General features: G+C 26.8%; 1 protein-coding gene across 1 annotated transcript in view; it reads left to right on the top strand.

Moving 5' to 3' along the window:
- LOC100215515 (disintegrin and metalloproteinase domain-containing protein 10) overlaps positions 1-14,404 on the top strand; it is a 53,304-nt gene that overhangs the window by 11,359 nt on the left and 27,541 nt on the right. The window contains exons 5-7 of the mRNA XM_065802314.1: positions 3,772-3,872; positions 12,389-12,518; positions 12,592-12,810. Coding sequence (XP_065658386.1) covers positions 3,772-3,872; positions 12,389-12,518; positions 12,592-12,810 — 450 coding nt within the window. The remainder of the gene's footprint in view (positions 1-3,771; positions 3,873-12,388; positions 12,519-12,591; positions 12,811-14,404) is intronic.

Raw genomic sequence — 14,404 nt, 5'->3', positions numbered from 1 at the left:
TAAAATTAATAAATGATTGTAACTGATTTTTTGAGTTAATGTAGTTTTTACTAATTTTATTTGCTTTTTTTTGTGAATATAGTACATACAGGTAGAATTCCCTTAAAAACACATACCCCTTAAACACTACACGTATAAACTTTCAGTTCTGGGTTCCACTAATGTCAATGAAATTATTAAACAATGAATGAATCAGTATCTCTAAACATCCTAGAAAATCCTCAAAAAGAGAATGCAAATAAAATTTTTAGTATTAAAAATGACTCATTTTATGCATTATGACCTCCTACTGTTTAATTTTTCATTTTAAGTTTGCAATTATCTTATTTCTAGATAATGTTACACTTGTTCTAATCCACCAATGTAATATTAACTATTTTACAAACTCTTAAAGATGTTTATTTTGTATTTATTTTCGCAGTGCTATGGATGTAGTTTTTAAGGGGTCGCTAGCTTTAAAATAGGAAATCTAGCTTTTAATACAATAACAATGTATATTTTGAATAATAGGAAATATGAAAAATGATAAGAAAAGTTAGATTTAATACAATAACAGCTTTAATAACAGCAGTAACTATTTTTTGAACAACATAAAATGACTAAAAAAATATGAATAAAATATTCTAAAAAAGAGATATGCAATAAACAAACATTTCATCTAAAAAAACATCTCTGAGTCATTATGATTTAAAATATTTAAATCAGAACCAAAATAGAGTATAAGAATCAGAGGATGATGCTGCAGATACAGGGAGAATCATTGGCGGCTTTTTGTTATCAATGCGACAAGCTATTTTAGTGCATACAGATTTAAGAATGGAATGACATTGTGAACACTCTTTTAAAGATTTTGCAAGATATTGCAGTTTGCAATGATAAAACAGTTCTTTTTCTTGGAGGTTATGTTTTTTTTTCTCCTCTGAATTGCATTTTTTTTTTCTGTTTTTCTCCTTCAAGCGACTTTTGAAAGCACATCTTGAGCCTCCATAGATCCATGCACATTAGTGACCCTTGTTTTTTTTTTTTATTAAACTCTTTGGGTTTAACCTGGTTTACTGAAAGTAAACCAGGCACTTCTGCTAAATTGAGGCTTTTCTCATACGATTCCTCAATGAATGATTGTGACATTTCATACATTGATTTCCAATATTCGGCTGAACCATACCTTCCTTTTGTTTGGTCGACTTTAAATTGTGATCTTGGAGTTGTTGCCTAGGGTCCGTCTTGAGGTCACACTTCTTGTTTTCTTTGGAGTAGAAGATTGTAGAGAAACATCATCAGTTTTACCAATAAGAAGAGCTGCTTATTCAAATTTATCCTGTTGCACATCATCAACATTAAGACCATTCTTACTTATACCAGCTCTCTTAGCTGCTGCTACGATATTGGCAGCGAATGCCCAATTGTTCCACATTGTTCCTAGGGTATTCATGAATCTTTCTCGATTTATTGTCTGGAAAGAGGAAAAGAGCTCATCTCATGTGTTATTATAATATCGATGGAGCTGTTGATTTGGTGCTTGGTCAAGAAGCTGTGTGACTCCAGTAGTATCAGGTGGAGACACAAATAAATTGATTTGCTTTTCACGCAAAAAATTAAGAACTTTAAAGTCAAACTGCGACTAATGACCATCTTATAGAAGCACAACTGGTCGCTCTATACCTAGTTCAGTGAGATGTTTATCAAGTTTCTTATACGCAGCCAATAATGAACAATTATCTTGTGAACCACTCTCTGTCGTGGAGATGATCAAATTTTTGATGTTACTGACAGCGAATCATTTTTATACATGTCTCTCTTTTCCCAGCATAAACTAACCCAGTGGCAGTACCATCTACGCCGTAGTTGACAAACTGTGGTGTTTCATAATGATTGAAAACTCTTTCTGTTGCAATATCACCGACCCATATACCATTTTTTGTTTTTTTATAGTTCTTCATTATACTACAAGCAATTAGTTCATCAGCTAAAGCATCTGGGATAAAAAAAGTTGTAAAATTAATAATATAATCAAGTTACAGAAGTTATCAACGTACAAAATATATAAACTTATTCAAGAATAACAACTAAGTAGTAGAACACTTGAGAATGAAATTGAAAATAGATTTTATATTTTATCTAAACTAAAAAATCAATATGTGTACCTGGATGAGTTATAGCCATCTCCCTATTACAATTTAGGGCTCTGTTCATTTTAACTGGGCCTTAACTCTTAATGACAATATCATCATGTTTAGCATGCCATTTTCTCCAAAATGATTTCCCGAGTCTATATAGTTTGGATAATACGGTTCAGTATTATACATTTATTTAATATCTACTGTACTCTGTACCTGTTGGAATGTTGATAAAATAATTTAAAGAAAAAAACTTACCTTCCATTTTGTAGGGCTGTTATTGCACTTGGTGATAGTTTTATAAACTTTCTTCCACCTTTTTCATTTTTGTTCAAATGATCTCTCATTTTCAGCACGACCAAAATAATTTCAGAAACTTCTTTCTTAGAGAGTCCCTGGTGGGCTCTGTTTTTGTTTCTGATAAAACAAACTATTTCTTTCTCATCATCTGGATGTAACACTCTCAAATGTTCTTTTTTTTACATTCTTAAATTTGCCATCTAATATTCTGTCTATTGTACCATGATCTTTAATTAAAGGAAACTTTCCTGTTTTTAATGCTGCCTGTCCTTGTTTTTTATTTTCTGTGCACCAATCTACTGCCTCTGATATTTGATCTTCTCTGATATTTGAGTAGCTTTTACGTCCTTTCTGTAAACTGTTTTTTCTGTAAATTGTTGCTTCAGAGTTTCTGGCTTGGTTTTTGTTCTACTTCTTTTTCTACCAGCAGAAATATTAAAATTAAATTAAAATTAAAATATTAAAAATAAAAAATATTAAAAATAAAAATTAAATTGCGGTTTTCCCATACTATTATTTTATTTATACACTTAAATTAAAGAATATACATACTTGATTAGAGATTATAAGCACAAAATGAACAGAAAGGTACCAGTTATAACCATTTTATTATTTCTTAGTTAAAGAAGATCAGTATAAACATTCTCTCAATTCCTGGCTATTCTAAGTGAGCTTTTGGAGGCATGTTTTACCTAATGTAATGCAGTATTCAAGGGGGAAATCGTGTAGTTTTTAAGGGACTTTTCTAGCTAAAATGCTATTTTTTGTTGGACTTAGTTAGCAAGCCTTCTTATATATCATACTGCACTTATTTCTGATATAATAAGAAAAAAATTTTGAGATTTCAGTTATTTTTTATCAATATAAATACAATTATGTTCCTTGTAGTTTTTAAGAGGGCATCTTTGAAAAAATCAGAAAATTCACTCTGCTAATTCTCACTAAATATGGCAAAGCAAGAATAACAACTTCCAAGGAAGAAAAACCCTATAATAGGTACTTTCAAATCACAAAGAAAAGTTCAAATAGTTGACCTGTAACGAATGTACTCTATTTTAAAAATTTGCCTAGTTTTTAAGGGAATTCTACCTGTACAAAAAAACATTAAATTGTATTACAATTTATTCTTAGGTTCAGAAAAATTAAACTATATAGTTTTAAAAATTCTAAAGGTTATAAAATAAAATATATAGTTTTGAAAATTTTTAAATTGTCTCCTGCAAAATGATTTGAATTAAATTTAATGTTTTAATAATTTGAACATGTAAAAATTCAAACTCTTTAGTCAGCTCTTAGTGTTAACTTTTGTTTTAAAAATGTTTTAAATTTTACATAACAATAAACTTTTTTTTAGAGAACTATTTGATTTTTAATGGCGAGAAAGATAATGTACACCACAGACAAAAGCGAGCTGTTTTTAATCCAAAACTAACTGAGTGTCGCATGCTTTTGCGTGTATGTTTCTTTTTAATTGAATTTTTTTTTGTTTTATTTTACTTTATATATATGCATATATATATATATATATATATATATATATATATATATATATATATATATATATATATATATATATATATATATGCATATATATATATGCATGCATATATATATATATATATTTATATCAGGCCTTGTTAAGAAGCGCTACGCAGCTCGCATTTTGCTTGCGAAAAGGCGATTTGCCTACGCGTTCAGCAGTTTTGCGCACGCAAAACTGCTGTTTTGCGTTTCAGCAGTTTTGCGCTACGCAAAACATCTTTTAGAATATTTAAATTATCTTTTGATTACCGTTAACGTGACGTTTATTCAGAAGAAATAAAGTCGTAAGTAAAAGCATTTTACCGCAATTGTAAAATAATAGATTTTTTTGTTAAAGAAACAGTTTGTTTCATTTTTTTTTTTTGTTATTAAAAATTAGTTAAAAAAAAAAAGTGTTTTAAGTTTTATCTTAAGGAATTAAATATATAAATTCCTTTTAAATATAAAAATTATTTTTAGTCATAATAAGTTTAAAAAATGCACGATTTATTTTGATGTAAATATTTTATTAATAAGATATTTTGTTTATTGTTAATTCAATAACGTAAAGTTTTAATGACGTTCATTTAATTTATGAAAATAAATTATGATCACGAATATGTTATCGGTAACTGATAAATAACAAAAAAAAACTTTATTGTTTAAAAACATTATTAAAAAGAGTTCACAAATTAAATAAGAAAAAATGTATTAACAGTTAATAAAATAACCAAAAACCAAATATAAAATCATAAGAAAATAAACAAACATTTTACGTTTCATGAAAAAAATATTTTTTTCAAAATAAAATTTAGTTCATATTTGAAAAAAATAATAAAAATGATTTTTTTAATAAGAACTTAGATTTTATTTGTAACTTTTGTTATAGTGAGAAAAAAACAAACTGTATGATTTTTAACGCGTTAATAAAATAACTTTAATTACAATGCGGTACTTGAAAAGACGCTAGTGACGCAATATAACTTCTAACGATGCAAAATATATTTGCTGAGTTGAGTTACTTAGAAATGCGCTACGCGTTTTCGCTACGCAGCGAAATCTCGTAACAAGGCCTGATATATATATATATATATATATGCATATATACAGGAGCTATTCTAGGAAAAAAAATTTGGGTGGCGGTACCCTTTGGTTAAAAAAATTTGGCAGAAAATTGGTGTTTTTTTCTCGAAAAATCAATATTTGCCGTAAAAAATTTAAAAAAAAAAAAGGTCCTTAATTTTAATTTGGGCAATGCCCAAATACTGTCGATGCTGTCGAAAACTCCTTCGGAATTAAGGTCAACATTTGGCAAATTTTTTTTGCCAACCTTTAAAAGATTAAGGTTGGCAAATTATTACTGACCTCATTTTTCTTAATTCTGAGGGTTGAACTATGGAATCAAATCTTCAAAATGTCCACCACAAATAAATGAAATGCATTTCTTTGAAAAAGATCTAATAAAGTTAGTTAAATCAATAAAATTTTGCAATGTAAAAAAAGTAAGTTTCAAGATAATATGAAAAAGACTTAAAATCCATATATATGTTGCATAAAACATTAGACAAACAGTAGACAAAAGATCTAATTTGTATAAATTATCTAAAGATGAATACAACAAATTGTTAAGAAACACAATCTATCTACAAAAAATCTAAACCAGAATTAAAAAATCAAATAAGTAAGGAAGGAAAACTTTTATAGACCATAAGGAAAATTATGTTTGAAAATCTTTTAGGAAATGAGGAAGTATTAGTAAAGTCATTTTATATTTTTTGTTTTGTTTTGTTATTATGATTGATTTTATCAAAAAAATGAAAAAACATTAAAAACTTTAAATGACATCTTATAAAAAGTTTATTTTTTTTATAATTTAAAAGAAAACTTCTTTTATAATTATAACTCTATTCTTAATTTTTTTGCTTGAATTTACGCTTGAAGCAAAATAACTCTTGCAATGTCTTTGTTTATATTTATAAGTTTTATTTTGCTAAAAATAATAATTGTTTAGAAAAATAATATTTTATAATAGTTACATCAGCTTTATATAATTAACAGATTGTGCGATATCAAAAAAGTAAAAACAGAAATTTCCTTGTAATTAAGAAAAAATTTTGAATAAAAAAGTTATTTAAATAAAAAAAAATTTGATTTTTTTTTTCTTGATTTTCTTTCCTCTTTTTCTATTTTTTACAAAAAATTAAATTCTTTGTAAACATGTTATTACTCAAAAAATGCATCTGCATCAAAAATATTCATAAAGCATACATTAATTTTATATATGTGTGTGTGTGTGTGTGTGTGTGTGTGTGTGTGTGTGTGTGTGTGTGTGTGTGTGTGTGTGTGTGTGTATACGTATATATACACATACATTTTGAGCAAATTTTAGTCTCATTTTAAGAGAAATAATAATGTTGTTAGATTAAGTGTCTTTAAGTGATTTGTACTAACACAATAGTTACAGTACAGTAGTTTCGATTTTTTCCAACAAGCTCAAAGATTTCTCAATGATCATTTATGAGCAAAAAAAAAAATTATTTTTTTAATCATTGAGTATATTTGTGTCATTGGGATGTTCTCACATCTGACATCCAATCAACTCAGGGCGTTTTGTACCCTATGTTTTAATAAATTATATTAATCCAAGATTGTATGCCTATTTGGGCAATACGTTAATATAGGCACAGCTACACATTTATAAACAGATTATGTTGCTTTTTACAGTAACATGAGGAATTAGACGATACAACAATAATACTTGAGTAAACTTTTTTGAAGAATGTATGGAAATTGAATTTAAGAGTTTTATGTTTGAATCTAAGAACAATAATAAATTAATAATTTAAAATAATAAAATAAAGATAAAGTTAAATAATAAAAAGAATCATGTTGTTTTTGTTGTTTTGCTTGTTCTATTATTTTCTAGATATTGGAGTTGTGCATTTACAGAATGATTCTTTTTAAATGTGAATAATTATCATTTTGAACTTTTTGTTTTGTAATTGCTTGCATTGCTTTTCTTTTTTTCTTTTTCTTTTTGTTGCATTAACTTATTGCTTTCAAGTAACATGATTTTACTTGTTTATGCGACACAAAGATCGCAAAAAGTGACCAACGGAGCCATCCAGTTACGTAGACCTGGAAGATGTGAAAATAAAAACAGATTGTAGATGGTGTCATTGAATAAAAAATAAAAATCATAAGAAAATATAAAATGTGTGGCAAGACTTTTGTGAAGTAGAAAAACCAAGAATAGACGATAAGGGGGTATGGGGAGGAACAACTAACGCTCTAGTCACTCTGAGTGTTGAACATATGCAACAAAGAACAAATATTTATTATACTGATTTTAGAGACTGTTGATGTCTACAGGTGTGATGGTGTAGTGCATTAGTATGTACCGTTTGGTCGTCTCGTATGGTCTCGTTATGTTTTCGTTCACTTTCGAATCGGGTGAATAGAAAGCTAAACACACTCACTCCTTGCGCTTATGGGCTAGCACATCAGAGCCAGACCTTCAGAATGGATTTCAATTGATCGAATGCACACATTAGTCACTGTAGGCCACAAGCCATCGCTCTTAGTCAAAAGAGCTACTGCCCCGTGCTGGTGTGGAATGATGTGCTATGGAGTGAGATTTTAGATCCGAGCACATAGTCAGCGAGTGCTGATCCGACGTGCATTGTGGAGCTTCCGAATAAACGTGTGCGTGAGTGTTAGCGTAGCCATTATGTTATTGAGCGCCGTAACCACATCCAGCGGATGTGGTTACGGCGTGACAATAGTCAATATAGATCTGCATGGTTATAACCCTCTCTCAACTCCGAAACACGAACCTTGACAGACAAGGCCGCTGCACGGCATGACCCTTTTACATTTTGAGCAAATTTTAGTCTCATTTTAAGAGAAACAATAATGTTGTTAGATTAAGTGTCTTTAAGTGATTTGTACAAACACAATAGTTACAGTAGTACAGTACAGTAGTTTCGATTTTTTCCAACAAGCTCAAAGATTTCTCAATGATCATTTATGAGCAAAAAAAAATAATTATTTTTTTAATCATTGAGTATATTGTTTGTGTCATTGGGATGTTCTCACATCTGACATCCAATCAACTCAGGGCGTTTGTACCCTATGTTTTAATAAATTATATTAATCCAAGATTGTATGCCTATTTGGGCAATACGTTAATATAGGCACAGCTACACATTTATAAACAGATTATGTTGCTTTTTACAGTAACATGAGGAATTAGACGATACAACAATAATACTTGAGTAAACTTTTTTGAAGAATGTATGGAAATTGAATTTAAGAGTTTTATGTTTGAATCTAAGAACAATAATAAATTAATAATTTAAAATAATAAGATAAAGTTAAATAATAAAAAGAATCATGTTGTTTTTGTTGTTTTGCTTGTTCTATTATTTTCTAGATATTGGAGTTGTGCATTTACAGAATGATTCTTTTTAAATGTGAATAATTGTCATTTTGAACTTTTTGTTTTGCAATTGCTTGCATTGCTTTTCTTTTTTTCTTTTTCTTTTTGTTGCATTAACCTATTGCTTTCAAGTAACATGGTTTTACTAGGTAATTATGGTTACTTAACTAACTATAAGTATACTCTGAAAAATAATTGCAGGAATAAAGTTAGATGAATGGAAAATAAAGATAGATGAATAGGAAATAAAGTCAGATGAAAGTCAAAATAGAAGTCAGATGGGTGGTAAACAAAGATCTAAGAATGTTATATATAGATTAGAAATTTCTACACCAAAGTTACTAATGGCAATTGAAGTTAAATGAAATTGAAAAAAAGGTCAGGTGGACAGTATAGATCTGTGATATATAAGAGAGTGAAGAACGATAAATTTCTGCACCCGCCAAAACACCTAATAAAGTATTTTAAATTATAATAATACACAAATTATGAAAAAGTTAGCTAAAATTACATACCCAAACCTAGACAAACTATTAAAGAAGAAATCTGAAATAATTTCAAAATGTCAGCATAAAAACAAATACTTATTAGCTAAATATTGTTCTAACAACTAAGCGAAAATACTTGTGAAATCATCAATAATTATGAAATTTTAAGAATACAGAATATTTTTTGATACTGAGTAGTAGTATATATGAATCGCGGAACACTGTAAATTTAATAAATTAGATTATTTTAATAACTTAGATCATTTTAATTAAGAATCTTCACTCTTACTTTGGTTATTTAAATCAGCATTTAATGACCAATTTAAATAGCAAAAATGCTGACTTAGATCATAATGAGCAAAAATGGTGACTTACCATTTATTACCATTTTTTGGGGGAAAAAAAGTTAAAAAAACAGTTGCTACCCCAATCCAAACTTTTAGTTGGTGCAACCACACTCTTTTTAATGTTCTCCCAAGATAGTCATACGGTGTGAAGCTACACAACTATCTATTTTAGTATGACATCTGATTGCTTAGTTAAGTACGCATTACTAATTGTGTTTATATATGTATGTGTGTGTATCTATAATCACACACTGTAGCTGACCATGCTTATAGTTTTTTTTTCTTTATAATTTGACCACAGCTGTTTTGGTGTTTTAATAATTTAAATGCAATAATAAAATTGTTACATTATGAATAGCTTTAAATCATTTACCTTTTCTAATATTTTTTGTTTTAATAAATAAAATAAAAAATTAAATATAATGATTGTTTAAAATAAATTCATTTTGTGTTAATTGACAAAAAATATTATATTTAATCTTTTTTTATGTAGGCATGTATTTTTTATGATAAATTTAAACTTTTGAAACTATTTTTCCATCTCTTTCTAAAAATTTTTTTAGATTTTTTTTCAAGTTAATTCAAGTTATGAATAAATTTGCAACTTCTTGGGAAAAAATAAATGTTTATACAATTTAAAAATATTCTATATAACACTTTTTAATAAATTAAATAAAGTTTGTTTGCTAATTAAACAATCATTAGAAGTAATTTGTAAAAGTATTTTGTGTAACTTTAATAAAATGTTTCAATAGATAAATTTTTAAGTAATTTATTTTAAACGCAATTAAAAACGTAGCAAAAAGAAATTTTTGCTTCGAGTTTGAGTTTTTTGAGTTTTATTTTATTTTAGTGCTTATATATTTTCTTTTTCGTAAAGAATTGTTTTTTTTTTTTCATTATTTTTTTCTTAATTTTCTTCCTAGTTTAATTTTAGCTTAGGGTTTGATTTTAAGCATGTTTCTAAAAATTTTTAAATCATCAAAACATCTCAACAGTCATGGTTAAGTTGTCGAAAAAAAAAGCAATAGCATTCGATCGCACGCCATTATATATATATATATATACATATATATATATATATGTGTGTGTGTATGTATATATGTGTATATATATAATTGTAATTATATATGTTTGTTATTATATGTAATTATATAATAATTAGTTTTGATGCAATTAGGTCCTGCTTGGCCGGGTGACTCAATTGCATCAAAATATTTCTAGTAGTCCTTCGAAAGATTCAGGTGGCCATCGGGCGACCACGAGTGTACACCACTGGTGTGTGTATATATATATATATATGTATATATACCATATATATATATATACACACTGGTGTGTGTATATATATATATATGTATATATACCAAGCGAGACTCAATTGCATCAAAACTAATTTAATTTAAATTGGTTCATTTTTTAACTTATTACTTAAATTACTCATTATTTAAATTGATTTTTTTGCCACTGTTTGCATTTCTGCATTTAGCAACGTTTTTGCTGCTAAAGCAAAATTTATTTTTTTGTTTTCGAAGGACTATTACTTTTATCAATGAAATAGCTTTTGATAATTATTTTTTAATCTTAACAATAAAGCGATATTTTGAACACTACTTTTTTAATGTTATGTTTTTAACGCTACTTTCCTTCTTTTCTATTATTTTCTATTTACTATTCTTTCTTTTCTATTAACTTACGTCATTCTGTTTAAATTAGAACGCCGGTTTTCGCTTTTTATAAAGAATGAATGAAAGTTTTGCTGTCATAACTGCTAATAAATTAGCTAACGCATTTATGAAATATAATTATAAAATTTTTTATGTTAAAACGTCTATTTATCAAACGATCTTAATTGAATAATAAACTTTTTTTTATTTAATTTTGTTAAAACAAGTGCGCAATAAAAATATGAAGATGTTTAAAATGCTAGTTCAAAAGTTTTTAAAAAAACTTTTTTTTTAAATCATTAAAGACTCATTCATTTAAAGTATTACATAGAATTAAATATAAAATTACATAAAACGTGACACAGATAAAAATATCAAGACGTTTTTAATGCTACTTTTTAAATTTTCTAGCAATAAATTTTTTTTTCCTTTTTTTTTTTGTAATCCACAAGGCCAAGAAGGCCACCACAGATGAGGAGACTACTTGTGGTTATAACCCTCTCTCAACTACGAAGCACTAACCTTGACAGACAAGGCCGCTGCACGGATAAACAAGTTGAGCGCAGTAGTACCAGGGGCATGGTGGGAATCGAACTTGGAACCTCTCGCTTATAAAGCTTATGAAGGGAGCGCTCTGCCACTACACCACTAATGCATATAAATGTATCATAACCGCTGAAGTTTTAAAAATAATCGTTAATAAAAATAATCTTTTTTATAATTTTATATTCATCAAATGTGAAAATATAATTTTATTCCAAGTGAAAACACACACTTTAAAAAATTCGTTAAAGACATAAATAAACCTATTTTTTGTTTTATGATAACGTACAGCTCAAAATATTGGCGGGCAACCAAGATTAGCTAATTATTACTCTCAGTTGCCTGCCAGACGACCAACTAAAATTGGAGTGTACACCACTGTGTGTGTGTATATATATATATATATATATATATATATATATATATATATATATATATATATATATATATATATATATATATATATATATGTATGTATGTATGTATGTATGTATGTATGTATGTATATATATATGTATATATGTATGTATATATATATATATATATATATATATATATATATATATATATATGTATATATAATATATATGTATATATAATATATATATAAAATATATATATATAAAATATATATATATATAATATATATATATATATATATATATATATATATATATATATATATATATATATATATATATATATATATGTATATATATATATATATATATATATATATATATATATGTATATATATATATATATATATATATATGTATATATATATATATATATATATATATATATATATATATATATATATATATATATATATGTATATATGTATATATATATACACTTTATCTCTAATAAACATAAATATTAACTATTGTAAATAATACTATTGATCTAATACAATATTGCTAATTCATTTAATTTTTTTTTTCTAATTAAATCTTTTTAGGCAGATTGGACCTATGTAAAAAACTATGCTAAGTCTGACCAACAGGCAATGAATTATATGGCAACTCATTTGGCATCTGTCTCAAAAATATACTCGTCAACAGACTTTAATAAAGATAATAAACCAGATGGTAATATATATATTTTTAAATGTTTATAGAATTTTAAAGTGTGGATATAAAAGAAATAATTTCTTTTTTTTAGGTATCACCCTTAAAATCCAAAAGATAGGTGTTATTTCAAAAGATGGATGTACTGCTAGTTCTACAGACCCAAGATGTCAATTTGCAGATGAACGCATTGGTGTTGAAAAATTTTTAGATATTGCCTCTTTAGAAAACCATGATGAGTATTGTCTATCATATGTTTTTGCTTACCGAGAATTTGCAGATGGCGTTTTAGGATTAGCTTGGATTGGAGATTGTGAGTTTGTTTAAATCCTCTTTTAATAATGCAAGGCGCGAATTAAGCGATCACGAATTATGATCTCTGGAATTATCTCTTCTGTTCAGATTGTCAGTTTATTAAATACTGTGAACACTGTTTTAATAAAAGGGTCAATTATCACATTGCAAAAATTTATTAAAAAACAAAGCTACAAGTTTATGACTAAAAAAATAATAATAGTCAACTTACATATTTAAATCTGTTTGTTTAAAAACCAGTTGATTCAAGTATTATAAATAATAAAAAAAATTAAAATAATTACTAAAAATTCGAAAAATATATGCAGTACTTTTAAGATAAACCAACAAAAAATTACAATAAAGTTTAAGCTATTTGCTTATTGTTATCAGATTTTAATGTTATAAACATTTAAATCTGATTTTTTATTAGAGGGAAACACTGAAGAATTATTTATTTAAAAATTTAAATGTTTTAAATTAGACAATAATTAATAATAAAAATGATAAAATGATATATTTTATAATAAAAATGATAATAATTAATTATAATAAAAATGACAAAAAGATATGTATTAAAATGTTATTAGATTTTTTTTTCCTTCTGTGTTTTGGTTTAACAATTTTTTTTTTTCTTAATTTGTTAATTCACCTCCCCAAGGCCCAGAAGGCCACTACAGACAAGAAGGCTACTTAGTTGTGGTTATAACCCTCTCTTAACAAACACGGCCGCTGCGTGGAGAAACAAGTTGAGCGCGGTACTATCAGGGACGTGGTGGGGATCAAACTTGGAACCTCTTGCTTATGAAGCGAGCACTCTACCACTACACCACTACGGCATATAACTATAAGAGTTTTAAATTAGTTTTTATTTTTAAACGCCTGTCTTTACCCTTATATAAATACATGTGCTAGAGTTAGAAGCATTTAATTAATGGTTATATTTGACTTCTAAGAAGATAATGAATAAGATTTAAATAAGATAAAAGTAGACACGATTTCTTTTAAAATATTTGATCAAAGCTAAGTTCCTTTAGACTGCAGTTGTTTTAATATTTCATTGTACTGTATGGTTTATTTTTTAACTGATGATTTATCAAATAAAATAAACTGTTAAATTTTAAATAATAATTTTTAATAATAATAATATGGTTCAGTAATAAGATTTTACACCATAATTTCTAGGGATGGGAGTTAAGGTTAGTTATAATCTAACTAAAATTAGTCGTCTAACTTTTTGGTGTTACTTAAATTATTTGAATAATTTTTTAGACTAATTAGACAGAATTAGAATACTATTTTGTTGTATTAAAAACATTCTAATTTTGGTTCTTAAGGCCTAGTTAAATCTTTTCTATGTCCCGTGCATTAATGGAGTGTGCGATAATAATCAAATCATAGATATTGTCATAAACGCAAAAGTTAGTTATTAATAGGTTATTGTGTGAATATCTTTATTGTTTTCAAAGTATGGTTTTTTGTCAGATGGCAAAGCTTTCAACAATTTCACAAGTTTCTTTTCTGAAAGTTTCACTTGTAAAAATTCACCATATGTAACACAATGGCGTTGCCAGATTTTTTAAAAAATATTGAAAAAGTGTTTTGCCTCACTG

Source organism: Hydra vulgaris, chromosome 08, assembly GCF_038396675.1.
Source record: "Hydra vulgaris chromosome 08, alternate assembly HydraT2T_AEP".
NCBI classification, from domain to species: Eukaryota; Metazoa; Cnidaria; class Hydrozoa; order Anthoathecata; family Hydridae; genus Hydra; species Hydra vulgaris.
The sequence above is the reverse complement of the archived record's forward strand: the minus strand, read 5'-3'. Positions and strand labels throughout refer to the sequence as shown.